General features: G+C 51.6%; 5 protein-coding genes across 12 annotated transcripts in view; 2 read left to right on the forward strand and 3 right to left on the reverse strand.

Annotated features, from left to right (window-relative positions):
- Window positions 1-3,553: 3,553 nt before the first annotated feature.
- Creb3l4 (cAMP responsive element binding protein 3 like 4) lies at window positions 3,554-8,913 on the forward strand. Of its 8 annotated transcripts, none has more exons than XM_087203402.1 (10): window positions 3,554-3,831; window positions 4,026-4,212; window positions 4,366-4,612; window positions 4,707-4,840; window positions 7,122-7,214; window positions 7,331-7,437; window positions 7,551-7,619; window positions 7,705-7,789; window positions 7,923-8,089; window positions 8,360-8,738. In XM_087203402.1, exons 2-10 carry the CDS (start codon window positions 4,030-4,032, stop codon window positions 8,541-8,543), a joined length of 1,269 nt encoding a protein of 422 aa, XP_087059528.1. In that variant the 5' UTR covers window positions 3,554-3,831; window positions 4,026-4,029; the 3' UTR covers window positions 8,544-8,738. The 8 variants fall into 8 exon arrangements, with proteins under 8 accessions (XP_087059528.1, XP_004871453.1, XP_087059531.1 ...); XM_087203405.1 differs by lacking the exon at window positions 3,554-3,831 and having other exon boundaries at window positions 3,870-4,212; window positions 7,923-8,019; window positions 8,360-8,546; window positions 8,656-8,913; XM_087203403.1 differs by lacking the exon at window positions 3,554-3,831 and having other exon boundaries at window positions 3,871-4,212; window positions 8,360-8,546; window positions 8,656-8,913.
- Window positions 8,914-9,007: 94 nt separating this feature from the next.
- Jtb (jumping translocation breakpoint) lies at window positions 9,008-11,146 on the reverse strand. The gene is made up of 6 exons (XM_004871401.4): window positions 11,005-11,146; window positions 10,777-10,878; window positions 10,632-10,669; window positions 10,357-10,439; window positions 9,889-9,968; window positions 9,008-9,331 (listed from the first exon to the last, which is right to left on the reverse strand). The coding sequence occupies exons 2-6, from the start codon at window positions 10,857-10,859 to the stop codon at window positions 9,175-9,177; spliced, it is 441 nt and encodes a 146-aa protein (XP_004871458.1). The 5' UTR covers window positions 10,860-10,878; window positions 11,005-11,146; the 3' UTR covers window positions 9,008-9,174.
- A 3,989-nt stretch (window positions 11,147-15,135) lies between these two features.
- On the reverse strand, window positions 15,136-19,090 carry Rab13 (RAB13, member RAS oncogene family). The gene is made up of 8 exons (XM_004871392.4): window positions 18,843-19,090; window positions 17,682-17,742; window positions 16,256-16,316; window positions 15,923-16,000; window positions 15,759-15,848; window positions 15,623-15,688; window positions 15,495-15,548; window positions 15,136-15,409 (listed from the first exon to the last, which is right to left on the reverse strand). Exons 1-8 carry the CDS (start codon window positions 18,964-18,966, stop codon window positions 15,335-15,337), a joined length of 609 nt encoding a protein of 202 aa, XP_004871449.1. The 5' UTR covers window positions 18,967-19,090; the 3' UTR covers window positions 15,136-15,334.
- Window positions 19,091-22,921: 3,831 nt separating this feature from the next.
- On the forward strand, window positions 22,922-24,331 carry Rps27 (ribosomal protein S27). Its single transcript, NM_001281831.1, is given in 4 exon segments — window positions 22,922-22,961; window positions 23,187-23,295; window positions 23,568-23,678; window positions 24,254-24,331. Coding segments are annotated over 4 exon segments (255 nt in total). The 5' UTR covers window positions 22,922-22,955; the 3' UTR covers window positions 24,283-24,331.
- A 285-nt stretch (window positions 24,332-24,616) lies between these two features.
- Nup210l (nucleoporin 210 like) overlaps window positions 24,617-27,886 on the reverse strand; it is a 93,077-nt gene continuing 89,807 nt past the window's right edge. The window contains 5 exon segments of the mRNA XM_087203444.1: window positions 24,617-24,717; window positions 24,794-24,935; window positions 25,854-25,857; window positions 26,923-27,083; window positions 27,085-27,117. Coding sequence (XP_087059570.1) covers window positions 24,617-24,717; window positions 24,794-24,935; window positions 25,854-25,857; window positions 26,923-27,083; window positions 27,085-27,117 — 441 coding nt within the window.

Here is a 27,886-nt window from a genome sequence, read left to right on the forward strand (position 1 = left end):
ACTCACACCCTTAATCCTGGTGCCCTTGAGCCTAGCACTACATCATGAATTAATTCCAGCTTCACACGCTCTAGATTAATCCATAAGGCTTTGGGGGGAACATCTGGACCCAAACCATAACAGTGATAAAGCTGGGCTTGGAGGCACATGCCTATAATCCCAGCACTTGGAGGCTGAGGCAGGAGGATTACCCCCAGTGTGAGGCCAATCTGGGCTACATAGTGAGTTCAAAATCCACCTGAGCTACATACCTGGTCTCAAAACAACAACAAAAAGGTAACAGTGCCGGGGATTTAGCTCAGTGGGCCCCCTGCCTGCCTTGCAAGCACAAGTTCGTGAGTTTGATCCCCAGTACCCCCCCCCCCAAAAAGGTGACAGATACCTGTTGCTTAACCAGTAATCCCAGCACTCAGGAAGCTGAGGCAGGAGGACTGCCAAGGGTTCAAGGCTAGCCTTGCTCATTAGAGCTCTTCCTGCTTTTACCTTTAGGCTATTTAAATCTTCACAAAGAGAATTAATATGTTTGAATTTTGTTTTGGTTTTTAAATATTTATTTGCATTTATTTTATGCTTAATTTATTCCTGTGCTATTAAGTTTTTGTCTCTTCAGTTTCTCCTGGGATATTTGTTTCTTCTATGTACCCTTCTCCTCCTCTGATCTAGGGACAGTTTGTTGCTTTTCAGTCAGGATCATCCCAGTGTGGCAAGGGAGCTCCCGAGCAGGGAGCTGTGTGTGTGAGGCCATGCATCTTGGTTGCTGGGCTCACCTGGATGTGTTCAATGACCACAGAATCTACAGCAAAACCCAGGAGTTCAGCATTACTCTCTCCACTTTTAAGCATCTGCCGAAAAAATTCAACACTCTTTTGGGTCACCAACCCTGTGTACAACCTTACTGTTAGGCCAGGACACACTGTAAGACCGAGGGCCTTACCAAATGCTCCGAGGAGCTGACTGCAGTGAAGCACACCCGGGGATCCCAGCGGTGCCTCCAAAATGTAAGACCGAGGGCCTTACCAAACACTCCGAGGAGCTGACTGCAGCGAAGAACACCCGGGAAGGAACACACCGAACAAGTTGGAAAGTAAAACAGACCTTAGTCTGGCCAAACGGCACTCCCAAAGCAAAGTAGCTTAGAGAGGCGACTAGCCCAGAGTCCGAGGCTCTTTTATAGGGGGTTGCAGGGAAGTTAACAGGTGAAATTTACAGAAGAGGAACAAAGGTTAGTGGTCAGCTGACACGTATTGATGGTCAGCAGATGTTTGTAGATTGTTCTATAGATAGCGGCAGTGTCCGGAACATCAGTTTTCGAACAAAGAGTTGAGTAATATACTTTGGGACCTTATGGCTGATACAGATCTTATCTAGTGTCCCGGAGCTAACAAGCATCTTTATCTATTTACTCACATTCAATCACAGTTGGGGCTAGGGGAGTTTTATGATTACAGAGTTATGCAGTCCCACAACACCTACCAACTCTGCCAATGGAATGCCAGAATGGCATATTTTGCTGCTTCTTCTTTTTTTTTTTTTTTTTTTTTTTTTTTCATATTTTGCTTCTTAAAAGTGGCATCCCACCAGGCATGGTGGCACACAACCTGTAATGCCTGCATTTGGGAGGCTGAGGTAGGAGAAATGCCTCGAGTTTGAGACCAGCTTGGACTGGATAGCAAGACCTTGCCTCCAAAAAAAAAAAGAACCCAAAACATAGTAAATTCAAGACCAGCCTAGGGCTGGGGATTTAGCTCAGTGGTTCCAGCGCCTGCCTCGAAAGCACAAGGTCCTGAGTTTGATCTCCGGTACCAAAAAAAAAAAAAGGACCAGCTTACACTACATACTAAGACCCTGTGTCAAAAAGCAATAAATAAATACATAAATAAGTAAATACAGTGGACATTCTTCAAACACTTGGTGGCCTTTTAGATATACATATCATTGATGCCCTGGGCAGTTTCACCAGCATTCTCAAAGTGAACTCGAAGATCTGAACTTCTTTTTTCCTTTGGTTTTCCGGAGACAGGGTTTCTCTGTGTAACACAGGCTGGCCTCAAACTCACACTGAGCCTCCTGCCTTATCCTCCCTAGTGCTTGGATTGCAGGTATGTGCCACCACGCCTGGCTTGAACCTCTTGATTTGCATGATTTTGTAGGGTTTTCTGGATCAAGAGAGTAACAAACCATTTTCACAAGTTTTTTGTTTTTTGTCTCCCACCCCCCATACTGGGGAATCGAACTCAGGACCTTGTGCCCAGCTGTTTCTGTTTTTGTTTTTTGTTGTTCCTGTTTTTGTTTTTGTTTTTTGTTGTTCCTGTTTTTGTTTTTGTTTTTTGAGGGAGGGTCTCCCTTTGTAGTTCAGCCTGGCCCTGAACTCGAGATGTTCTCCAGGCTGGCCTCCAACTCATGATCCTCCTGCCTCAGCCTCCTGAGTGCTGGGGTTACAGGTGTGGACCACACGCCCAGATGCAGCTTGAATTCTGGTTCCACACCCTAAACCTTGCTGCTTTTTTCACCTGGAGTACTCTGGAGGGCAGGCGGGTGCAAACCATGCCTCCGTTATTTTACTAGAAGTGAATTCCTAGACTATCAGACGGGAGATCAAGGGGGAAAAGTGCTGTGCTTTGAAATTCTAGTCATGGATACTCTTTTCTAGTTATGTGCTGCTTTCTACTCCTCTCTCTCCTCGGTAAAACTGGGAAACTATTACCAGCTCCGTGTGCCTTAGAGCACTTGCAGATTAAATGAGAGAACGAGGTTATGGCGAACAGTTTTAAAACGCTGGGGGAAGGAGAAGGGTACGAGGAAAGAATTAAAATGTGTTATGTACACGTGCCAACTCTGCATAATGGACTAATCACTATGCACTGCAAACATACACTAATAAAAATTTTAAAATAAATTAAATCCAAAACCGGGCGTGGTGGTGCACACCTGTAATCCCAGTATGCGGGAGGCTGAGGCAAGAGGAGCACTGTGAGTTCAAGGCCAGCCTGAAATACATAGTAAGACCCTGCCTCAAAATATAAATTCCCACACATAACGCTAAAGGTTTAGGCACTCGCCGTTTTGAGACCCTGGCCCTCGGTCAGTGACAGACAGGGCCCCCCAGCACCTCGTACGCGCGGCAGAACGCGCGGGCCGCGGACTGGAAACTCGCTCTTGCGCAACCTTCAGCCTTCTGAGTCAAAGCCCTGGCGCTTCACGTGGGTCAAGGTTGTTTACTCCCCCCTAGACCGGACCGAGGGCTTCGACGTCGCGTAGCAAGCGAACCCAACAAGCGCTGCCCACACCTCCAAAACTTTTGTCTAACTTCCTTCCAGTCCATTGTTAGGCGGCTAACCGCTATTTCAGTCCCACGCAACCCAATCACCGCCTGACAAAAAAAATACTGCGACCCCATTGGCTACACGCCCCTCCCGCAGCCTATTCTGACCAATTACAAAGGAGTTGGACTCGAGCGGGTGGTTCATTGGTTCCCTCGCCTGCTCCTCGGAACCCCAGTCTGTGGCTTCCAATCGGGACTCACGCGTGGGAAGAGCGCCAAGCGCGGGGGCGGGGAGGCCCAGGCGCCCGGGCCTTTGTCCTGGCCGTGGCGGTCCCGGCCGGAAGAGCTGGCAGGAGTCCAGCGCTCTCACGCCCCAGTGCTCCAGTCACGGCCACCCTGGGCTTCCCTGAGGAGACACCGAGCCCTCAGGAAGCCCTATCGCCAGGAGAAACTGAGGCCGTGAGGCCGTGGGGGCCCATTTTCCCTGAATGCAGCTCGGCGTCCCGGTGCCCGGCTTCCAGGCTCTGCGCCCCTGCCGTAGGTCTGGCCAGGTGCAGCCGGCCTCGCAGGTGCGGGGCGCGGGGCGGGGCGTAGCCGGGCAGGACCAGGATGCAGATCCTGGCGGAAGCGGGCTGTGCGCGGCGTCCCGGGCAGGTTGATCTGCGGCCGGGCCTGCGAGCGAGCCCCTTGGCCAGAAGGCCCGGCCGGTGTGGAAGGAGGAGCCGTCTCCTCCCTTCGCGACTGCCCGCACGCCTTCCTGCAGAAGCATGGATCTCGAGCCCTCCGACCTGCTGGACGTGTTCCTGGCGCCCCCAGAAGATACCTTCTCCGCGGGGTCCTTCCTGGAGCTCGGATTCACCCGCTCCCATCCCCTGGCTCCGGGGACCAGGCCCCGAGAACAGGGGCGGCGAGGCTGGGAGCCCAGTGGGGGCCACGGCTGTCCGAGCGTGGTGGGTGGCCGCAAAGAGGTGAAACCCCTCCGACGAGAAGGTCCCAGACTAGGCGTGAGCGGGCTGTAGGTTAGCTGTGCCGGAGGGGCCCAGTCAGGTCAGCCTGGCTCCCGAAGTCCTTCCTGGCCCATGCCTGTACCCTCCCCACGACAGGGCCTTGAAGACAGCGAGTCTGAGGACTTCCTGAAGCTTCTCATCAACCCCAATGAAGTGTACTGCTCCGAGGCATCCCCTGGCAGCGACAGTGGCATTTCGGAGGCCCCTGGGCGCTCAGACAGCCCCCCTGCCGCTCCGGCACCCAGCTCTCCTGCCTTCTGCGAGGTTGTCTATGAAGCAGGGCCTCTTCAGCGGGCGCAGGGGGAAGCCGGGCCAAGCTTAGGGCTCCTCTCCATCCAGCTAGGTCAGTGCTCCATGGGGTGGGGAGGGCAGAGGGTGAGGGGCCTCCCTGGACCCTGCGCCGTAAGGTGGCCTCTCCCCCCCCCCCCGGCCTCCAGCCCCCTCGCCTCCTCCAGGTCAGTGGGGCCCACAGTTGGTGGTCCCTGATGCCCGTGTGATCCACGAGCTGGCCTGCGACACCCACGCCCACATCCTGCCCACTGACCCGGCCTCGGTGCCTCCAGCCACCCTGGTGAGTCTGGGCCTCAGTCAGAAGCGATGCGGATCTGCACCCGGGGACTGGGGAGGAAGGGAACTGACGTGGAACTGTGTCTCCGCCACTCTTTGTGGCCTGAACAGCAGGGTGAGATGAGTGGGAAAGTGCTGAGGAGAACCCTGGGGTAGGGCTGCAAAGACGGTCAGACCTGTGCTCACGGTGTGCCCGCCAGAGCCACCCTCTCAGCTCGGTCAGGAAAGGGGCTGGGCCGGGCCGGGCCGGGCCGGGCCGGGACACGACGGGACACGACGGGACGCCTGCGAGTCCAGCTGGAGAGCGGGCCCAGGGTGGGAGGACAGGAGCTGCAGCTGTGTCCACCTGCCAATCGCAGAGGAGCTGGCGAGGCCGCAGCAGCTCCCCTATCCTGGCTCCCAGGGCTGTGCGTAGATGGGGGCTTTGCTGCTGTTGCTCCTCAGCCTTCACCCTGGGAAGTCCCCTGCACCCAAAAGGCAAAGAATGGGCCCTAGCGTCCCTTAAATATGTGGCTGAAGCTGGGACGAGAAGCCCACCCAAGCACCTCAGAATTAGAACCTCACGAAGAAGGAATGTGAAAAACTGATGGCTTGGCTGGGTATGGTGGCTCACACCTGTGATCCAGAACTTGGGAAGCTGAGGCAGGAGGATTGCAGGGAGTCTGAGGCCAGAATGGGCTACATAGTGAGTTCAAGGCCAGTCTGAACTACTCAAGAGTCCTTATCTCAAAAGACAAAAAAACCCCAAGAAAACCTGAGGTGGGCATCAGAATACCAGGACATTTGTGCATGTTTGTTGTAGATAAAAATCTCTGGGCCCTATTTGCAGACATTTTGATTAGACTGGAAGAAACATCCCAGAATAGTTCCACCAAGCAGTTGGAGGAACAAGAAGGAAACAACAGGAAGTGGTTTAGCCAAATGCCAAAGGCCATCAGAAACCAAAATAGGGCTGGGCATTTAGCTCAGTGGTGCTGCCACCTGCCTCCCAAGCGGGAAGGTCCTGAGTTCAATCCCTGGTACCAAAAAAAAAAGCAAAAGCCAAAAAAACAATACCCAGGGCCTTAACACTGAGCTGTATCTCCAGTTCTTTCTTTCTCTTTCTTTTTTGCTTTCTCTTTCCCCTCCCTCCCTTCCTTCCATCCTTCCTTCCTTCCCAGGATAAGACACTAAGTTGCCCAAGCTGGGCACAAAGTGAAGCATAAATCAAAAAGGAGTCTGCCGGGGATTTAGCTCAGTGGTTCTGCCTCCTGCCTCCCAAGCACAAGGTCCCGAGTTCGATCTCTGGTCGTCCCCCCCCAGAAAAAGGAGATGGGCCTGGTGGCTTGGAGACTGAAGCAGGAGGACTGCAATTTCCAGGCCAGCTTGGGCAATTTAGGAGGCCATCTCAAAATAAAAATAAAAAGGACTCCAAAGCCGGCCATGGTGGTGCATGCCTGTGATCCCAGCACTTGGCAAGCTGAGGAAGGAGCATCACTGTGAATTCGAGGGCAGCCTGAACTGCATATCTAGACTTGGTCTCAAAAATAAAAAAATAGGGAGCCAGGGATTTAGCTCAGTGGTGCTCCCGTCTGCCCTGCAAGCACAAGGACCTGAATTTGATCCCTGGTACCTAAATAAATAAGTAGGACTGGGGATGTAGCTCAGCGATGGAGCACCTACATAGCATATATGAAGCTTTGGGTTCAATTTCCCAGTACTGCAAAACAAAATACCCCCCCCCCCAATAAAACCCAAAAGGTTTCTAAAAGGGAGACAAATGATTCCATCAAATTACATCAGATTAGGTGGGCTCAGGTTAATCACAGACACTACTCCTCTCCCCACCTACTTGGCTGTGAGAAGCCAGGAGGTCTGGCTGCCCCAGGGAGTCCTTGTCTAAGACAGGAGAGCCTGAAAAGTGCAACTCAGACCCTGGGGAGAATGTGCCACTGGGTAGCATCTCTGCCAAGTGGGAGTGAATGGCAGATCACTTAGCCACTGTAAAGTCCTTTCAAATGCCTTCAAGGGCCTGGGAGACAGGGACCAAACAGACCCTCCCCAGCCTGCTCAGAATATGAAGGCCCTAAGGCTGCAGGCGGAAGACACAGAATGCCAGCGCTCTGCCTTCTCGGCCTCAGGAGGGCCCCCAGTGTGACGCTGAGGCAGAGCCACCTCCTGCTCACCTCACGTTTAGCTTGCTGCTATTCCCTGGCAGACAGGAAGCTCTCAAGAGGCCCTGGGCGGGTGGATGCAGATAACTTGCTTCCCACTTGCCTCTCATCTTTCCCTGCCCCACCTTGCAGCTGCCCTGCCAAACACTGCTCCTGACAGACGAGGAAAAGCGACTGCTGGGGCAGGAAGGGGTTTCTCTGCCCACTCACCTGCCCCTCACCAAGGTAACACTCCTCCCTAAAGGCTGTCTCAGCCTTGGGTTGCAACCATGGCTCCTCAGGAGCCAGAGAAGAGGTGGGAAACTGGGAGGGTACAGGGCTGACACACCCTGGTCCTCCAGGCAGAGGAGAGGGTCCTCAAAAAGGTCAGAAGGAAAATCCGGAATAAACAGTCCGCTCAAGACAGTCGGCGGCGGAAGAAAGAATACATTGATGGGCTGGAGAGCAGGTACTTGGCTCCATTTCCAGCGTCCCTCGGGCAGGGTCCAGGCCCTCCTCACCCAGGGAGGGAAGGTAAGGACTGAGATTGCCGAGCCTGTCCTACTTTTCTGCCTTCCTTAGGGTGGCAGCCTGTTCTGCACAGAACCAGGAACTGCAGAGAAAAGTCCAGGAGCTGGAGAGGCACAACACGTGAGCAGCAGTAGGGGCCTGGGCAGGGAGCACAGCAGGGGCCTGGACAGCATCCCTGATGTACCACCTCTTCACTCTGTTCCAGCTCCCTGGTGGCTCAGCTCCGCCAGCTGCAGATGCTCACTGCTCAGACCTCCAACAAAGCTGCCCAGACCAGCACCGGTGTTCTGGTACCACAGCCTGTTTCCCACTTCCAGTCTCCGTCCTGATCCCCCACCCGCCCCTATTTATTTTCCTAACAACTCCCTCTGCTCCCTTCCTTTGTTGTCCCCACAGCGTAAGTGTCCTTTTGGTTCCTTCTAGATCCTTCTCTTTTCTCTGGCTCTCATCATTTTGCCCAGCTTCAGCCCCTTTCAGGGTCTACCAGAGGCTGGGCCTGAGGAATACCAGCCCCATGGAGGTGAGAAGCAAGGGCCAGGGGGCTCCACTGCTGAGGAAGAGAGACTGCACAGAGCAAGCAGGGGAGGCCGGTGAGAAGCAAGGGCCAGGGGGCTCCACTGCTGAGGAAGGAAGACTGCACAGAGCAAGCAGGGGAGGCCGGGTGTGGTGGTATGCTCAGGTCAGGAGGATGATTTGATCCCTGGAGTTCGAGATCAGCATAGGCAGTGTATGTAGCAAGACTATCTCAGGAAGAGGGGGAAAATACCAGGAAAGGGGAAAAAAAATGAGCGAGGTCCTGTCCTGTGTGGGGTCCCTGGCCAAGGGAGTACTCTACTGCTGTTCTTTTTCCTTCCCCTCAGTGATTTCCAGAAATATCTTGACCCACAAGGACATGTCAGGAACTCTAGAGGCTCAAGGGACAGAGTCCAAAGTGGGGGAGTCCCCTGGAGCCCAGAGGGCGAACGGCTCAGGGGTACCACCAGAGAAGATGGGCCTGAAGACTGGACCCAGTGGGCGCCTCAGAACCGTGCTGCATGCAGATGAGATGTGAGCTGGGGCAGAGCCCTTCCTGGCCCACTGCACCCTCGAAGTAGGAGTCCAGGGCAGCCCTCAGGCTCTGCTTCCACCTGGAATTCCCACGTGTCTCTTCCCTTAGGGATCCAAATCACTTCAGAACACCCTAGGACAGGGAGGGCGAACCCGGTAGAGCTTTCAGTGATAACAGACAGCTGCTGCTGCATGCCTGCCATGGGTTCACCACCACTGCCCTAGCAAATGTCCACATCCTGAAGCCCAGACTTCCCACGGGAGAGGGCATCTCAACACTTTATGTATCTGTGATTTTATTATTTTGGGGGGGCATAGGGTTGAGGGAAATAGAAGTTTTGAGTGCAAAATAAACTTTCTAGCCAAATTTGCACCCCAGAAGTCTTAAGTAGTAAAAGAGGGAGAAGACAGGTACTCGGTAGATTGTCACCCCTTTTCCTCTCTGTTCCCAAGACTTCCTGTTCCAAGCAGATTACTTTTTTTTTATTGTGCTCATGAGTGATCTGAAGAGGAAGATGGGGAAAGTGTGAGTCACCACAGACTCCAAAGAAACAAGGGTACAAAGTAGTCCATCTCACTTTTCCTGCTGAGACATGGTCTGTAAGACCCAGGATAAAGGGTGGTGCAGTTAAATGGATTCAATTTGTTTCCGGACCTTTTCCAGAGCCTTTCTGTCCAGTTGTCGCTGACGAATGACAACAAGGCAAGCGAAGATCAAGGCCACACCCACCACAGCCCCTTCAAATTTCCAGAATAAGTGTTGTTCCATCAGAGCTGAGCGGCAGCTGAGGGAAGAGAGAAACAGTTATTCCCAGGGAAGACAAGACAGCTTCTTCTAATTTCCCTTCTACTTCAGCCTAATGAAGGTAATATCCCAAAGGAAAAGAGAAGTCAGCCCTCTCGTTTGTACACTCCTGGTGAGCCAACATTAATCAATTTTATCGATGAGAAAATGTGGCCAATGACTATGCTAAGGAGTACAGCTAGGACTTGGATTTAAGTAATTTGGCTCCAAAAGCCCTCATTCACTGGGTGTGGAGGCACACCCCTGTAATCTTAGCACTTGGGAGGCTGAGGCAAGAGGATTGCCTTAAATTTGAGTCCAGCTTTAACTTTATAGCAATACCTGTCTCAAAAAAACCCTTCCTTTTTCCAATACACAGCATGCCACCCTTAGATCAGGATGAAGACGTGCAACTGTTTAAGTCACAGGATCAAAGGAAATAGCTCCAAAGAAGAGAAACTTTTTTTTTTGGTACTGGGGATTGAAGTCCAGACCTTACGCTTGCCAGGCAGGTGGGTGGCACCACTGAGCTAAATCCCTGGCCCTGACAATCCTTACCTTTTGAACTCATTCCTCTTAGATGCACTGCATGTGATTTTCTCTATGTATCCTGTGGAACCACACTCAGAGATGGTTTTCTATCGGCAGAAAAGGACCAAAGCATGTGTTAGGAAGAGCCAGCAGGAGCAGAGGGGGCTGCTGTTCAGAAGCGGCAGGTACCCAACTGGGATAGTCAGAGATAATAGAGTTCTGATATGAACAGGGGAGGTGGTGGTTGTCTGATTAGGCATGTGTGTTGGAAAGAAAGGGCAAGAGATTAGGAGAGGTAAGGATAAATTCCACAGCCCACTTATCGAGAATGAACAGAACATGGAAAAAATGGTGCATATTTTGGGTGGGGGGAGACAAGTTCATATGTGGGCATCCACTGATACTGCAAAGACAAGAAAAGCCAACACAAGGGCACGTTTAATGACACCTGGGGAATAGTTAGATGCGGGTAAAAGGGAGAAAGCAGACACTTACAGCCTGGAAAGTAGAACACGGAGTGCACTCTTCTGCCACCACGAACTCTTCCACCAGCCAGCACGGCAAAGTAGAGGTGCTCACTAAAAGAGAAAAATGCCAGCCCCGCCCCCGGCCCGTTTAGAGAACACTGCCAACAAGACCCAGCCACTTGCCCGACGCAGCGCGCCCTCGCCCCATGCGGTGCCGCCCTCTCTCACTTACGCTCTAGGTGTAGGAGGAAAGTTAAATACAGAAAATTTTGGAGGTGTCCGGTTCCTAGAAAAGTCACTCACCCGACAGCTTCTCCTCCCGAACGGGAGCCTCTGCTCGGCTGCAGTGAGTGGGGCGGAAGTTAGAGTCCAGAGAGCAGGACGCCCCCACCTTCGTCCCCCGTCCCCGGGGCAGCACGACCGGGTGCGCGCCCCTTTCCCTTCTTACCAGAGCTTTAGGGCGACAGCGCACAGCAACCAGCAGAGATGACGGCCCTGGGCGAGGCCCGGCCTCCCCGTGCTCGCAAGCATGGAGCGGTCAGGGTCGCGCCTGCCGGAACAGAAGGACCTGCTCTACGGCGCTTCCTCTCGCTCCAGCCCAGAGCGGCAAAACTCGGGAGTATCAGGGCACAGGCTCTATCAGGACGACCCCATGGCCGCCGCGAGCGAAGCTCACCTGCTTTTGCTGGCGAGGGACGCGAGGTGCTTCGGCCGGGCGTCGGGCCTGGGCCCTGCTCACCTCGGCGCGGCCATCTAGCCCGCGGAGGACGCTGGGCGTGGCCGCTGGAATTTGTCGTCTTCCGAGGCGGACGCCCGCCCGTGGCTCCCTGGGAACTGGAGGCCACTGCGTTTGCGCAGCAAGATGAAACCCTTTGGCTTGGAGCCCCGAGGCATTGTGGTCTGGGTAGTGTTTGCTGGAACCGAGGAAATGATGCCTGCTGGGGCTTGTGTGACGTGTCCCTTCGCTGCTCCCTGGGCTGTAGCCTGTTTGCCAATTCTAGGCTAGGTGAGCGGGAAGACGGAAAAAAAAAAAAGAACAGTACATTGCCTTGGCAGGACTTTGGCCCTTCCGTAGTTTCAAGACTCGCTGTTGAGATCTAGCGTCTGACACCTCCCGCATCCCCGCGCCCCCCCCCCCCCCCATGAAGAGCCTGGCTTCGCGGCCCACGGATGGAGACGGAGCTGCACTCTCGACCCCTCAGGGAAGCGGGAATATCCTAGACACCCTGATAAAATGACACTTCCTCCTGTGTGCTCCCACTCCGCCCTACACAGATGAACTGTGTCACTTTCCCTCTGTTCATTGCTAGACAGCTTCACAGAACTAAGCCCGTAGATGTCCTCAGATGTTCTCAATTGTCCTTTGTTTCTACAAAGGGAATAATCACTAGGGAATGAAAAGAGATACGGAGTTTCAAGAAGTGCTGAGACTGCCCGTAAATTAACCCAATCAAAACATGGACATCTTGGACCGGGATTTAGCTCAGTGGTTCCGATAGGTAAGGTCCCAAGCTGGATTCCCCGGTAGCAAAACAACAACAACAACAAAAATGAACATCTAAAACGTGTAAACACTTCTCAGAAGTAAAGACAGCAAATAAGTACACGAAAAATGTGCAACATTGCTGGCCATTCAAGGAATGCAAATTAGCACTAAGATTCCATCTCATTCCACAAAGAATGGCTGTTGTAAAGAAATCAACCAATAAGCTGGGTGTGGTGGTGCACACCTGTAAGCCTAGCACTTGGGAGGCTGAGGTGGGAGGATGGCCATGAGTTCAAGGCCACCCTAGGCTACAGATTGAGCTCAAGGCCAGGCTGTGCTACAAAGTGAGACCCTGTCAAACACCCAAAAAAGGGCTGGGGATTTAGCTCAGTGGTGCCGCACCTGCCCGGCAAGCGCAAGGTCCTGAGTTTGATCCCTGGTACAGAAAACATAACACCAAAACAAAAACATATCAACCAGTAACAACTACTTGAGTGGTTGGGGGGCCTTCCTCAGAAAAGCTATTCCCCTTCTAGGTATCATCCCAAAAAAAGTTTTTAAAAAAAATCACAGTGATGCATTCATACCCATGTATATAGCAGCACGATTCACAATAGCTAAATCTTGCAAGCAGCCTATATGTCCATCAACAGATACATGGATAAAGAAATACATTTAAACCAGCCATGGTGGTGCATATGTTTAATTCCAGCACTTGGGAAGCTGAGGCAGGAGGATTGCTGTTTGAGGACAGCCTGGGCTACATAGTTTAAAACCAGCCTGAACTACACAATGAGACTGAGGTAGATTAGGGAGTGGCAAAGCTGGCTGGAGTGACCTGCTAATTACAAGATCCTGGAAGACAAGTGCAGAACAGTTCCTGAAGCACCTGCATGTGGGCTTCTCATGAGCACTCCAGCAGGTTCTCAGTAGGATACCCTGTGCTGACCTCAACCTGAGTCCTGGGATCCCAGCACTACCTCTCAGGACCCAGATGTAGAAGTTCTCTCAGGTTTCCTCCAGATTTGGACAGCATATAAGGACACAAACGCCAAAAAGAGCTTGCTATCTTGGATTCCTCATAAAGCCCGCCCTGCTTTCTCCAGGGTATTCTTTTCATCTTGCTTTTTCCTTTTTGACTCAGTCCAAGCTTGGTCTGCAGAGCCAATTTCTCCCTCACTCTTCACTTTTATTTTTTCAAATAAACTGCCACTGCTTTTTTTTTTTTTTTTTTTTTTTGAGACAAGGCCTCCCTATGTAGCTTAGGTTGGCCTCAAACTCATGGTGCTCCTCCTGCCTCCGCCTCCCAAGTACTGGGATTATAGATGTGCGCCACCATGCCCTGCTAGTTTTTTTTTTTTTTCCTCAGTACAGGGGATCAAACTCAGGACCTTTCGGTTGCGAGGCAGTTGTGCCCCACAACTGAGCTAAATCCCTGGCCTCTGTTTATTTATTTTTTTTTCTGGTAGCAGTGATCAAACTTGGGACCTTGCACTTGCGAGGCAGGTGGCGGAACCACTAAGCTAAATCCCCTGGCCCTTCAGTTTATTATTTTTTGTGAGATGCAAATGAAATATGCATGAAAGTACTTTATTCGTTCCCGGGAATGTTGCCTTCCGCCATGCTCCCCGTTCCCTGTGTCTTGCCATCACCCTAGGGCCTTGCCTATGCAGGTTAAGTGCTCTACTACTGAGCTACACTCCCACCTCTTACCTCAAATTTCCATCATGCTTTTTTGTTGGCTTGGTCTGGTTTTTTGAGGCAGGGTCTTGGTATGCAGTTCAGGGTGGCCTTGAACTCACTATGTAGCCCAGGCTGCCCCTGAACCCTGACCAATCTTCTCACCTCAGCTCCCAGTGTTGGGGTTACAGGCACAGACGACCATGCCCAGCAAGCATGTGGTGTTTATGTATCATGGGGTGTGCACGCGTCAGCAGAAGAGAATATATATACACACACACACACACATATATATATAAAATAGAGTACTACTTAGGCATCAAGAAGGATGAATCTGAGTCATTTGTTGGAAAATGGATGCACTTTGTTTTGTTTTTCTGGTACGGGGGATCAAACTCAAGACCTTGTGCTGGTGAGGCAGGTGACAGCACCACTAAGCTAAATCCCCAGCCCTTGTTTTTTGAGACAGGGTCTCACTGTATAGTTCAGGCTGGCCTCGAACTCACAATGGTCCTCCTGCCCCAGCCTCTGAAATGCTGGCATTACAGGTGTGGATGCACTTTGAAGCCATAATGCTAAGTGAAATAAATCAAACAGAGAGGGTTAAATGTCTTACGGTTTTTGTTATCTGAGAAACCTGAAGTATAAGTAATGTAAAGAGCAAAATAAAAGATATAAAAAGGGAGGTAAAGGTTGTGCAGATGGGAAGGGGATCTAGGGATGAAGGCGGGGGAAGGGAGGGAAAGGGGAAATGAAAAGGATTAAAATGAGGTATGTGGGCCGGGGGATTTAGCTCAGTGGTTCTGCTGCCTGCGCTGCCTGCAAGGACCTGAGTTTGATCCCTGGTACCAAAAAAAAAAAAAAAAGTAGAGATGAGATCCGTATGTGTTCCAACTGCTCACAATAAATCAATCTCTCATTGCTTTGGACCAACCCAGGGCCCTGCATAGGCTAATGCTGAGCGACATCCCAGCCTCCAGGAGTAAAACTTCTAACAGAACATTTTGTCTAAACCAAATCTGAGACTTCCATTGGTCCTAAGACAAGATCAAATTTGTGAGATAATTTTGTTGTTTGAAAAATATAGCTGGGAGTGGTTGTGCACACCTGTAATCCCAGCACTTGGGAGGCTGTGGCCGGAGGACTTCAGCAAGTCTGAGGCCAGCCTGGGCTACATAGTGAGTTCCAGACCAGCCTGAACTCCTCTCAAAAAAAATTTTTTTTTGCTTCTTCCTCTGGTTGAAGTACCAACCAAAGGCTGCATGAACTATACTATACCTGACACACAGCAGCTGCTTTATAAGTATTCATGAATAAATGAACCTTTCCTGTGTCTCATTTGCCTCCCCCATGAAAGCAGATAAGCTGGGTGCCTGTGATCCCAGCCCGATCACCCTGAGCTGGAGGTCGGCCTGGGCAACTTAGTAAGACCTCATCCCAAACAAAAAAATGCCCAGGCTCTGCCTAGTGATGGATCCCACAGAGCCAGTGTGGAAAGGAAGCCACACCTGCACTCCGGTTTCCTTCTTGTCTTGCCCACTGCACAGCTGGGGAGGGGACAGGGCGCCAGCCAGCCTCAAGCTGTGGAGAGGCATCTGAGCAGAACCTACGAGCCGACAGTCACCAGACAGAGGCTGTGGATGCGCACAGCAGCCTTTAATACTGAGCAGGACTGTGCGGAGGAACAAGTCTCCAGAGCAGCCTCTGGAAGGACCCAAGGCTGGCGCGGAACAGAATAAACCTGAAGGCCCAGGCTGCCTGGCCCTCCCGCCCTTGCCCGGCCTCTTCTCTCCTCCTCTCCTCTGCTCACCCTGGGCTCAGGTCCAGGCCTCCTCGGCGCTCAGCCCAGGGAGCACTTGGTGGCCCGCTTGTTGCAGGGCTGCAGGGCGGCACTGGGGGCCCGGCTGCCATCTCCCTGCAGGGACCAGGCCTGGCGGTTGGTGCGAGGCGGGCAGGGCTCTCCCGGGTCCCCGCGCCACCTGGCACTCGCACCTACTCACCAGCCTCCGGGCCCCCGACTTGAGCAGGATGTCCCGGGCCAGGGAGCTGAAGGCCTGAAGGGGAGACAGCCAGGGCAGGGTGGGGGTCCCTGCTGCCCACAGCCCAGCACCACCGGGGGGGACCTTACCTCGTCCACATTCACGCTGGACTTGGCGCTTGTCTCAAAGAACCGGATCCCGTGCTCGCGAGCCAGCTGGGGGCGGATAGTGCGTTGGACCTGCCGCCCTTGCCCCTTGGCCCGCCCCTGCGAGGCCCTGCCTCACCTGGTCTGCCCGCTCCCATTGCACCTTCCTCCTGGCCTCCATGTCACACTTGTTCCCCAGCAGGAGCCGCTCCACCCCAGCCGAGGCGTTCTGGGGGAGCAGAGAGCTGGACCGTGCCCTCACCGTCAGGGCAGACCGCTCCTCCCCAGCTCGGGCAGCCTTACCTCCTTGATGCTTTTCATCCAGTTCTGAATGTTCTCAAAGGACTTCTCGTCCGTGATGTCGTACACCAGGATGATGCCCTGGGGGACAGCAGAGCTCACCTGGAGCCTCGGCCCGCAGGCCACTCCGCCGGCTGGTCCAGCGGGGCATGGGGCCTGCAGGCCGGAGGCCTAGGGTGTGTGGGGCCTGGCTTCCACCCTCAGCACTGGAAAAAACAAACAAACTGGAACCAAGCGAGTGAACGAACAGCTCCGGGCCCTTCGCACACACTGCACCCTGCCTCTAAGCCTCAGTACTCCTGCAGGCCACCTGCCCGGCCGCCAGGCCACACATACCATGGCTCCGCGGTAGTAGGCAGTGGTGATGGTCTTGAACCGCTCCTGGCCAGCCGTGTCCCTGGAGGAGAAGGTTCACAGGGCAGGAGGGAAATAAGTAGTCTCCCAGGGGAGAACCCCCAAGAATCCAGCTCCCACAACCCAAGGGCACTGAAAGGAGCAGATCAGGAGAAGCAAAGAGGGCAAGGGGTGAGAGGGAGGCTGTCCAACAGCAGAGGGCTGGAGGTACAGTTCCGCCGTGAGGACTCGCCCAGCACGTGTGAGGCCACAGATGTGATCCCCAGCAAGAGGTGGGGGGGAGCCACCACTGCCAAGTGCAGCAGTAAACATCTGTAATCCCAGCACTATAGAGGCTGAGGCAGGAGGAAATCTCCAGCCCCCAAAGATTACAAATTTGAACTCTGTCTAGGCAATTTAGGAAGACCCTGACTCAAAATTTTCAAATGTAGCCAGACATGGTGACACACACCTGTAACCCCAGCACTTGGGAGGCAGAGGCAGGAGGATCGTTGTGAATTTGAGGCCAGCCCAGACTACATAGTGAGTTCAAGGCCAGCCTGAACTACATATTGAGAGTCTGTCTCAAAATAAATAAAAATTAAAATTAAAAAGGGCTGGGAATTGGCCAGGGATTTAGCTCAGTGGTTCTGCCACCTGCCTCGCAAGCACAACATCCTGAGTTCGATCCCCGGTACTAAAAAAAAAGAAAGAAAAGAAAAAGGGCTGGGATTGCACAAAGGCCCTGCATTCAATCTCCTGTATAGAGACAGCCTGAAAACAAGATATCACTTTTTTATTCACTGAAAGCTTACCGTGTGTCAAGCACTAAGTATACTCATTTTATCTAACCTTCACTCTATCTTTGTGAGACATATTTGCATTTGCACCCACAAAAAAATTACTCTTTTTGTCATTTTATTAATTTTGAGATAGGATCTCTCTGTAGTTCAGACTGGCCTTGAACTCACTATGTAACCCAGGTTGGCCTCGAACTTATGGTGATCCAGTGCTGGGATTCTAGGCCTGTGCTACCACATCGGCTAACAGGAGAGTCACAGGGCTTGAACATATCTGGTCTCCAGCTTCCCTGTTAAGGTCAGTCGTCCAGCCTCTGTACATGGCCCTCTGGGCTCTTCATCCTCTAGAGACAGCACGAGGCCTGGAGCTAGATTTCGACACTGGCCGGTTAACCACCTAGAAGCTGTTTCCACATTACAGCTCAACATCCCTTTGTTTTCCAGATCCCAGAATGCTCTAGACCCAGGGGACAGAAGAGTTACAAATAGGCTGAAAATGGCTGGGAGGGCAGGAAAAGAGTTAGGACAGCTGAGTGAGCAAGAAATAGCCAGGAAAGGGGGAGAAATGAAACAAAGCAGAAAGGCTGTGGGAGGATGAGGAGTGCTCAGGTGTGCTGGGTCTCACTCACCAGACTTGCAGTTTGATCTTCTTCCCCTCTATGTCCACAGTGCGGATCTTGAAGTCAATTCCTAGGGCCAGAAGACGGGCAATGAAGTCAAGATGCACCTGTGCATGTGTGCATGCGTGTGTGTGCGTGTGTAAATGTGTGGCATGAGGCAGGATGGAGCAGAGGCAGTGCAGTAACTGCAGCATAGCCATTTGGGGCACAACCTCACAGGGCGTGTAGGACCAGGCGGATTTCCCTAAGCTGTTCTTATAGCAAGTATAGTGTTATTACTTGGGGTTTCGTGGGGTTTTAGAGGAAGGTGATAGAAGTTCTGCAGAGGCCTTAAGGCCAGGTCAGCTGACAGCTCCTACATTTCCGACTCTTCCTGAATACTGCTTCCACATTCCTTTTTCCTTCCATTTCCTTCCGGCCCTCTAATGTTGGTATTTCAGCATCCTCCTGGCAGCGAAGTCTGTGAGTTAATGTTGGGCCAGGCTTGGCTCTGAGAGTCTGAGACTGTTAGGGAGACTCTTCTTTGTAATCAGAACTGTCCGTCCTGAGGCTCTCTCATTTCCCGGCACACAGAAGACTAAAGCAAGCTGAGGGGGGTGAAACGCCAGCCCCTTCCCAGTCTTCCCTCCCTCTAGCTTCTGCGGCCACAGGGAGAAGGCTGAGTCACCAGCCTGACTCAGAGACCCCAGAAGTCCCCTGGTTCCCACCTTCCTCACCAGGCAATGGCATATTCAGGATCACTGGCCTCCGGGACCGGGTGCCACCCTCTGGTCCCCAGTACGTCAGGGAAGGAGACTGGGCAGCAGGTGGTGAAGTGGACACAGTGGGACAGGAAGAGGTCAGAAGGGGAGGGGCTCAGTCGGAGACACAGGACTTATGGAGAGTGGATGGAGTTCCAGGTGGCCGGTGGGGAGGAGGGGGAGGACAAACAGTGCTCACTTGGACTTGGGCAGGGCAGGAAGGTGGCACCAAGGAGACAGGGCTGGCAGCCACTGAAGTTACCTGTGGGCCTGGAAGGAGGCTAGAGGTGTGGGCCCCGTCCAGGGGCACGGGTGAGGCTGGGCCTGGACGGGGCAAGACTGGCGTCTAGGGTGCATAGGGTCCCTAGAGACCCAGCAGCCGAGCACGAGGGCACGGGCTGCGAGGAGCGGGATTGGCCGGCGGGCTCACCGATGGTGGAGATGTACGTGCTGTTGAAGTTGTCCTCCGCAAAGCGAATGATCAGACACGTCTTGCCCACCCCTGAGTCCCCGATCAGCAGTAGCTTGAAGAGGTGGTCGTAGGCCTTGGCCATGGCGGACCCGGGCCGGGCGGGGAGGGAGCGCCCGGCTGGGACTGCGATGGAGACTCGCTCGGGCCCAGACCAGGAAGCACTTTTCCCGGCTCCCCGCCGGCCGGGAACTCCGGAGGCCGCCCCGCCCCCGGGAGAAAGACCCCGCCCCCGCCCGCAAGGCCACGCCCCTCCGTGAAGAGGGGCCCCGCCCCCTGGCTGCCCCAGGGAAGGTGACTCCACCCCTCCCGCCCTCGCCCCGCCCCCTAAATTAGCCGGAGCCCAGCTCCTTTTGAAAAAAGCGGGATTTGGGCCGGGGATTTAGCTCAATGGTTTCGCCGCCTGCTGCGCAAGCCTAAGGACCCAAGTTCGATCCCCGGTACCAAAAAGAAGAAGAAAGCGGGATGCCCCTAGGAGGTGATTTGCTCAGTCAGTCTGCACACCCCCCCCCCCGCCCCAGAACAAAGTAAAATGAAAATTATTTCTAGTTCCAAGTCAGACCCCTAACACCCAACATAAACACTCGGCGCCCACATGGACTCTGTTCTCTCTGGGACTCTGTGCGAGATTTGTCTTTCTGGGACAGAGTGTCACTGTGTAGCTCAGGCTGGCCTTGAACTCATGGTGGTCCTCCTGCCCAACTTGCCCAGTGCTAGGATTATAGGCGTGCACCACCACACTCGGCTCTAGTTCTTTCCATCTTATTTTGCCTAGATCTGGACTTGATCTCTAGGTGTGTGCCTGGTGCTGGGGGCGTGTGTCTTCCCAAGGGCCTGATGTGCCCCACATGCACTCCACCACCTGGCCACTTTGGACCCCTAGGTCGGGACTTTCAAGCCCAGCAGCGTGTTCTTGCTCATATCTGGCGCTGTAGCTAGTGTACTAGTGTACGTGCAGCCTCATTGTACTCTCCCCTTGGCTCCCAGTGCTGGGGCAACAGTGCCTTTCACCCCAGGAGCCAGGTGCAGTGGCGCACACTGTAAATTCCAGGACTTGGAAGACTGAAGCAGGATGATCACCACGAATTTGAGGCCAGCCTAGGCTACACAGTGAGTTCAAGGCCAGCCTGGACTGCATTGGGAGATGCTGTCTTAACAACCAAACAAACAAAAACAAACACTAACAACAACAACAGTGCCTTTTACCCCAATTATGCTGGTTCTTCTGGCCTTGGGTTTCCACTCAGACTAGAATGCTCTTTCTCCCTGCAGGTCCGTCCAGGGTTGGCTCTTGTCTTTCAGATGGCAGCTTACCAGTTGGTCGCTTCCTCGGTTTCTCCTGACCCATCAGTAGTGTGCAGGAGCCGGTTCTCATGACTCCGAGGCTAACTCGTACCTGTCCTGACCGTGCTCGGTGGTGCCACCACCTCCTCGGTGGGGCTGGGTGGTCTGAAGGCAGCCATATCGCGGAAGTGGTCAGTCTGCCGGCCAGACCAGGGCTTCGCTCCAGGGCCTCGCTCCAGGGTAGGCAGCCCGACTCCTCGCGCATGCTCCCCGCTGGACTAGGACTCACCGCCTCGCCCCCCTCTTTCTTCAGAATTAGCCGGGCCTCAGCGCCCTGGAACCAGTTCCTTCCTCCTTGGGCGAAGATGCGCGGGCGCCCTCGGCCACCACGAAGAGGAGGACGCGGTGATCTTCAGTCTTTCTGGAGCATCTGCTCTATCTGCAGGGACTGCGCTGAGGGCCTGTACCTCTACCGTCCTCTTATCAAACTTACACTGTGCTTCTTCTACCGAGGATTGAACCCAGGGTCTTTGTACTGAGTGAAATCCCACTCCCCTTTAAACTTCTTCAAAATTTTGAGACAAAAAAGTTTTTCAGGTCAATCATTTTATTTTTTGTATCGGGGATCAAACTGAGGACCTTGTGTTTTCGAGGCAGGCGCGGTGCCACTGAGTTAAATCTCTGGCCTCTTTTTTTTGAAGCAAAATATTTATTGGTACATTTTAGATATAGATAATGATAACACTCATCATAGGGAATTTGTACCTGTACATGATATATCTTGCTTTTCTTTTTTTCCCATTCCCTCTCATCCCTTCAACCCCTCTTCCCTTCCTTGTATACAAAAGCTTTGTTTCCACCTTTTCCTTCTCTTTTTTTCTTGTCCCTTCTTTCCCTCCTCCCCCCTCCCATCTTCCCCTTTTCTTTTGAACATTTTCTTTTTTCTTTTTTTTGGTACCGGGGATTGAACTCAGGACCTGGCGCTTTTGAGGCAGGGAGCAAAACCACTGAGCTAAATCCCCAGCCCTTCATTTGAACATTTTCTTCCCATTTCCCAATATGTACATTTTAGTCCTTATTTCCACTTTTGGTTTATCACACCAGAGAAACAATGTGGTATTTAAACACTGGTGTCTGATTTATTTCACTTAAGAGTGTAGTCTCAAGGTCCATCCATTTAGCTATAAATGTCTCAGGCTTATCCTTCTTGAGACAGGGTTTTGCTAAGTCACTAAGTTGTATAGGCTGGGATTGAACTTTTTTTTTTTGGTACTGGGGATCGAACTCAGGACCTTGCACTTGGGAGTCAGGCAGTGGAACCACTGAGCTAAATCCCCAGCCCAGGCTTAACCTTCTTTATGGCATAGTAGTACTCCACTGTATAAAAAAAGCACATCTTTCTTATCCATTTGTCCATTGATGGGCATTTGGGCTGTTTCCAAGATATAGTTATTACAAACTGAACCACTATAAACATGGGTGTGCATATATTGCTGTGGTATGATGCTTTTAATTCTTTTGGGAAGATACCCAGAAGGGGAATAGCTGGGTTGAGTAGAATCTCCAGTTTTAGTTGTTTTTTTTTTGTGCCGGGGATCGAACTCGGGTCCTTGCACTTGCGCAGTGAGTGGCGAAACCACTGAGCTAAATCACTGGCTCCAGTTTTAATTTTTAGAGGAATCTCCACACTGATTTCCACAGTGGTTGCTCCAGTCTACACTCCCACCAACAGTGGAGAAGGGTTCCTTTTCCCCCACAATTCCGCCAGCATTTGTTATTGGTTGAATTTTTTCTTTTGTTTAGTACTGGAAATTGAACTCGGGACCTTGTGCTTGGGAGGCAGGTGGTGGAACCACTGAGCTAAATCCCCGGGCCCTGGTTGATTTCTTTTCTTTTTTCTTTTGGTATCGGGGATCGAACGTGAGACCTTGCACTTCCGAGGCGGGCAGTGGAACTATTAAGCTAAATCCTCGGCCCCCCTGGTTGATTTCTTGAGAGGAGCCATTCTTTCTGGAGGTAGAATCTCACTGTTTTAATTTGCATCTCTCGAATGACCACTGATGTTGAACATTTTTTCATATATTTATTTGTTGTTTCTTCTCCATCTGAGAAGTGTCTTTTCATTTCAGACGCCCATTTTTTTGGTCTTTAAATTTAGGGGGAGTCTGATTGTTTTTGTTCTTTTTATATTATAGATAGTAGTCCTTTGTCTGAGGAACAACTGGAAAAATTTTTTCCCCCACACTGTGGGGGAAACAAACAAGAAAATCGACACAGGGTCTTGTTAAATTACTAAATTGTCTAGGCTGGGCTGCAATTTACAATCCTGCCACACAGCCTCCCGAGTGCTGGACTGGGATTAACCGAATGCGCCACCAGGCGGGCTCCTTCTGTTGTTTTGAATTGGTCTCTCTTGCTATGTAGCCCAGGCTGGCCTCAAACCATTGTAGCCCAAGGTGTCCTTGAACTTGCTGCGATCCTCTTGCCTCTGTCTCCTGAGTGGGGATTACAGGATTACAGGCGAGTGTCACCGTGCCCGGAAAGCAGGAAAGGTAAAAATATTTATCCATCTCTTGACGGTGAATAAAGGAGGAACTCAAGTCACGTGACAGGGTTAAGAGACCTTCTGAAAATGGCAGTCGCAGACTCTCCACCGCAGGCCGCCAGGAGCGGGACCTTTCCAACATGGCGGCATAACATTTGCGCGTCATTTCCGGAAGGGCGCCGCATATAAGGCGCAGGATTGCTGCTTTCGCTCCTTTCCGGCGGTGACGACCTCCGTACGAGAATATGCCTGTGAGTCTCTTGCTCCGGGTCACGCGGAGCTCTCGCTCTTGTGTCAGCATGCAGCCTTCCGCTGCTCTCCGAGGTCCTCATGTACTCTCCGTGCGCCCTAGGACCTTAACTCCGGGAGCGCAGCGGCGGCCGCGGACCGAGCGGAGCTAAGATGGCGGCTGGCGGGCGGCTCAGCGGGCCCTGGCCGCCGGCTTCTCTCAGTCTCTCCCTTTTGGTTCCTCTTAGCTCGCAAAAGATCTCCTGCATCCCTCTCCAGAGGAGGAGAAGAGGAAGCACAAGAAGAAGCGCCTGGTGCAGAGCCCCAATTCCTACTTCATGGACGTGAAGTGCCCAGGTGGGAGGCCTGCGCCCCTGCCGCAGTCCGCAGGGGACGGTTCTGCGGGCGTTGCTGAAATTCCCATGGGAGACCGGTGAAATGCTCCACAGGAGGAGGGAATCTAGGGTTTCCCCTGAAACTTGTATATGTAGACTAGAAAGCTTACTTACGTTGGGTTCTGTCAGTTGCCCAGGTGGGAGTCGAACTTCACCTCCCCGCCTCAGCCTCCCGGAGTTCGGGGAGCATAGGCGTGTCACGATGGGCGACTGACCCGTTACTTTTCCCCCCAGGATGCTATAAAATCACCACGGTCTTCAGCCATGCACAGACAGTAGTTCTGTGTGTCGGCTGCTCCACTGTCCTCTGCCAGCCTACGGGAGGAAAAGCAAGGCTCACAGAAGGTAAGGGGAGGACGAACTCGGGTTTGGGCTTCACCTTTGTGTCTTAGGGAGACACAGGAAAGGTCTTACAGGCATGGTGGTGCATGCCTGTAACCCCAGGACTGAGGCAGGATTGTGTCGGGCCACCCTGAACTGTATGCATAGCAAGACCCTGTGGGATAAAACAAAATCCCTCAACTCTTAAATTCGTCATTGTATAAGAAGAACAAGACTGCTTCCTGATAGTTATTAACCTGTTATCCAGAGAATATATTGTGAATTTTGAAAAAAAAGTTTTGAGATGGTGTGTAATCTGTTTTTTAAATAAAAGTGTCCTAAAGTAAACAAACTTTGAGACTGCTTTGTAAGGGCTTGGGTTCCATGACTAAGTAAAGCATTACTAGAAGCCATACGTAAATCTCAAAGCGCTGCATCTGAGGCAGGCACTGATGGGTTCTGGTAACGGGTGCCACAGGCAGAAGGAAGCTGACATGCAGTGACTGACTGGAGCAGCTCTGGGTGTTCACAGGGCAGGCCAGCTTCCAGGGTGGGCCAGTGGGTAGGTATCAGGTAACATTCTCTTCTTTTTCTTCCAGGATGCTCCTTCAGGAGGAAGCAGCACTAACAGTACTGAGGAGATGAATGGGAAGCCATCCCAATAAACAGATTTTGGATATGTCCCGTTTTATTGTCTTGTGTAACTGCTAGGAAGCTCATGCCTCCATTATTCAGGGGCAGCCAGAAGAGTGGAATAGTCGTGCGGGGCAAGTAAGTGTTAATGTTTTCTTAGTGTCAAGAGCTGACAATATTTACAACACAGTCCAACAGCAGTTTTATTAAAACAGCTTAAAATCCTTTGATTATACTTTTCAGGAGCTTGTTTTCAGAGGCTTAGTGTAGAGAATGTGGCTGGGCTGGAAATCTTTCCGACAGTTGCAGGGAACTCATCCAAGGGTAGGTCAGTGCCTTGCACTCCATAGCCAACGTGGAAGCTGGCTCTGGAGGGCTGGGGCTTGTGTGCTCATGAAGGGAGAGGAAGAATTTGTGTAGGTACAAAGCCCTGAAAGGAAAGGGAGATGTCTGAAGGGTTCAGTTAAATATGACTGACTGAGCTCAGTGGGTCAGTGGTTCTTTACCTGGCTGTGGTGTTCTTACAGTTGGTACATAAACAACTGGAACGGTTTGTATCTTGTTCAGGAAGGCACTGTATGCTAGAAATCAAAAGAATGTCACAGAAAGGCTTATGTGATACAGGAAGAAGGCCTTAATGAGTGAGTTCTAAGTTGAGATTTTAAGTATTAGTATGAAAAGTAATACCTCTTGCTCTCTAAGGATTTAACCAATTTAGGATTAAAAACTCAACAATAGGGCCCCGGGATTTATTTAGCTCATGGTGCCACTGCCTGCCTTGAAAGTAGAAGGTCCTGAGTTTGATACCCGGTGCCAAAAAAAAAGAAACAACAATAATGTACTTAATGGGTAGACTTGTTGCCTTGCCATTTCCTGAATGACATACAGTATAATTAGTAACATAGAATTCATATTTGGTGTTATAAATGATGTAGAGGTGATTTAAAATATATGAGAGGCTATAGGTGGATAAAAAGGAAAATGCTTGCCATTTTATATCAGGTACTTGAGTAACTAGCTAGCTTTTGGATATCCCGCAACCAATCCTCACAGATAGTGAAGGACAGTCCTAATCTCACAACCTACACGTTAACACTAGTGCAAACAATTTATTTAACTCACTTAAGTGTCTCAACATTTCATTAAGAGATGGGAAGGCCGGGGATTTAGCTCAGTGGCACTGTGCTTGCCTCTCATGAACAAGGTCCTGAGTTCGATCCCCAGTACCCAAAAAGCAGAAGATGGGAGAATGCAGGTGGAGACAGTAATGATGTATTACTTGGATCATCTCTAGCCATGAACTGCAGCAAAAGTAGCATTTTATCTCGATGAGTGACTTCCATGTGAGTGGTTCTCAGTTTTGTGCATCAGAGATTGCTTCTTGGTAATAAGTTAAAGAGGAGCTTTTTTTTTGGTACCGAGGATTGAACTAGGGACCTTGAATTTGTGAGGCAGGCTGCACCACTGAGCTAAATCCCTGGCCCAAAGAGGACCTCTAATCTAGGCAATTGGACTAGGAAGGCTAACTCAAGTGTTGTGACATAGAGTCCACAGTGCTGAGCTCACAGTTCTGCAAATGTCAAAGAATGAGGGCCGGGGATGTTGCTCAGCAGGACTGCGCCTGCCTGGCAAGTGCAAGGTCCTGAGTTTGATCCCTGGTACCAGAAAAAAATCAAAGAATGCAGTCACAAGCCGTGCATTGTGCATGCCTGTGATCCCAGCACTTGGGAAGTCAAGGCAGGACGACTAATGGGAGTTCAAGAGTGGCCTGAAATACACAGGAAGACCCTGTCTCAAAAATCAAGCCACAGACCAAGGAAGAGGTTAGAGTTTTTACTGGAAATAATGAAGGGTGGCCACATGCCCTCAACCAGAGCCTGAAGTGCTTTTCTTTTTTTGGTACTGGGGATCGAACTTGGGGCCTTGAGCTTTTGAGGCAGACGTGGTGCCACTGAGCTAAATCCTTGGCCTGAGTCTGAATTACAAAGTGAGACCCTGTCTCAAAAAAACACAATTGTATCTGCATAAGCAAAGTAAATACTTCTACACTGGGATAACAGGTTGGGAGCACCACTATGCCTGCCTGATAAATACTTCTGAAGAAAACAAAATGTGTTTATAGAGATTGAGCATAGGGAAAATAGTGTACTTACAAAGCTGACAAACTCGCGTTAAGGTTTTTCTTTTATGATTTTGTTTTTAGTTTTTTGGGGTTTTTTTGGTACCGGGGATCAAACTCGGGACCTTGCACTTGCGAGGCAGGTGGTAGAACCACTGAGCTAAATCCCCACCCCTTGTTTTTAGTTTTTTGAGACAAGGTCTCACTATAGTTCAGGCTGACCTGGAACTCTGTACATCCCAGGCTGGCCTCAAATTTGTGGCAATCTTCCTGCCTCAGCCTCTTGAGTGCTAGGTTTACAGATGTGTGCCACCACACCTGACTAAACTGACTTTATTTAACAGTATAAAATTTAGACTGATAAAGCTACCTAAGGGTTCTGCTTGGGGTAGATATGCAAGATAAGAGACACCCCCTACCTGGCTACTTCGAGCAGTCTTGGTCAAGTGGCTGAGTGTTTCCCATTAACAGAATTCTGTAGAATACTCCGCCTCCCTTCCCCGTCCCAGGGCTCACCTGCATGGGAATTCTCTCTCAGCTCTCACCACCACAGCCTCTTGTTGGCTTGTGAGCGAGCAGGAGATGTTGATGAACACGGGGAAGGCCATCTGCTGGAGGGCAGTGAAGTTGGCCACCAGGACCGGGTACGTGGCCAGGCCGGGGGAGTGCCAGTGCTCAAGAGACCACCAGGACCAGGGAGCTGGGGGAGACCTGCAGGGGAGAGAGAACCCTGAGCAGTGTGTGCAGTCTCCAGGACTGTCCAGAGCTGGACTTTAGATGGCCAATGGACATTTCAGTCACTGACTTCCACTTCAGATGTGTTGAAGGATCAGGAGAAAATGAGCTGTGAGACTAAACAGACTTCATGAGCCAGGTGTGGTGTGTGCCTGTAACCCAGCACTCAGGAGGCTGAGGCAGGAGGACTGTTGCTAGTTGGAGGCCAGCCTGGGCTACACAGTTGAGTTCAAGGCCAGTCTGAACTACATAGCAAGACCCTGTCTCAAAAAACCAAGAAGAAAAATAGACTTCATGGGCAGGCAAAGCAAATACACACTTCTCAGAATAAGTAGTACAGCTAGGGATGTAGCTCAGTGGCACTGTGCCTGCCTCCCTCACCCAAGGTCCTGAGTTCCATCCCTCCTTTGCAAGAAAAAGAAAAAAAGGGTTCATTAGAACTGATCAGAGTTGCAACAGAGTAAGTAGTACAAATGGCCAATGAATACCTGAAAAAATCAGCTCCATATTAAAACAACCTTGAGATACCATCTTATTCCAGAAAGAATCCCCATCATCAAGAAATCAAATAATAGATGCTGAAGAGACTGGGGTGAGGAGCCCTTAGCTGGGAGTGGTGGTGCACACCCATAGTCCCAATACTTGGGGGCCTGAGGCAAGATTGCTGCAAGTTTGAAGCCAGCCTGGCCTACACACCGAGACCCTGTCTCAAGAAAAGAAACCCAAGAATCGTTTCTCTGCCTTT

Source organism: Heterocephalus glaber, unplaced genomic scaffold, assembly GCF_053883595.1.
Source record: "Heterocephalus glaber isolate CG9 unplaced genomic scaffold, H.glaber_assembly_v1.0 deba00001795, whole genome shotgun sequence".
Taxonomy (NCBI): Eukaryota; Metazoa; Chordata; class Mammalia; order Rodentia; family Bathyergidae; genus Heterocephalus; species Heterocephalus glaber.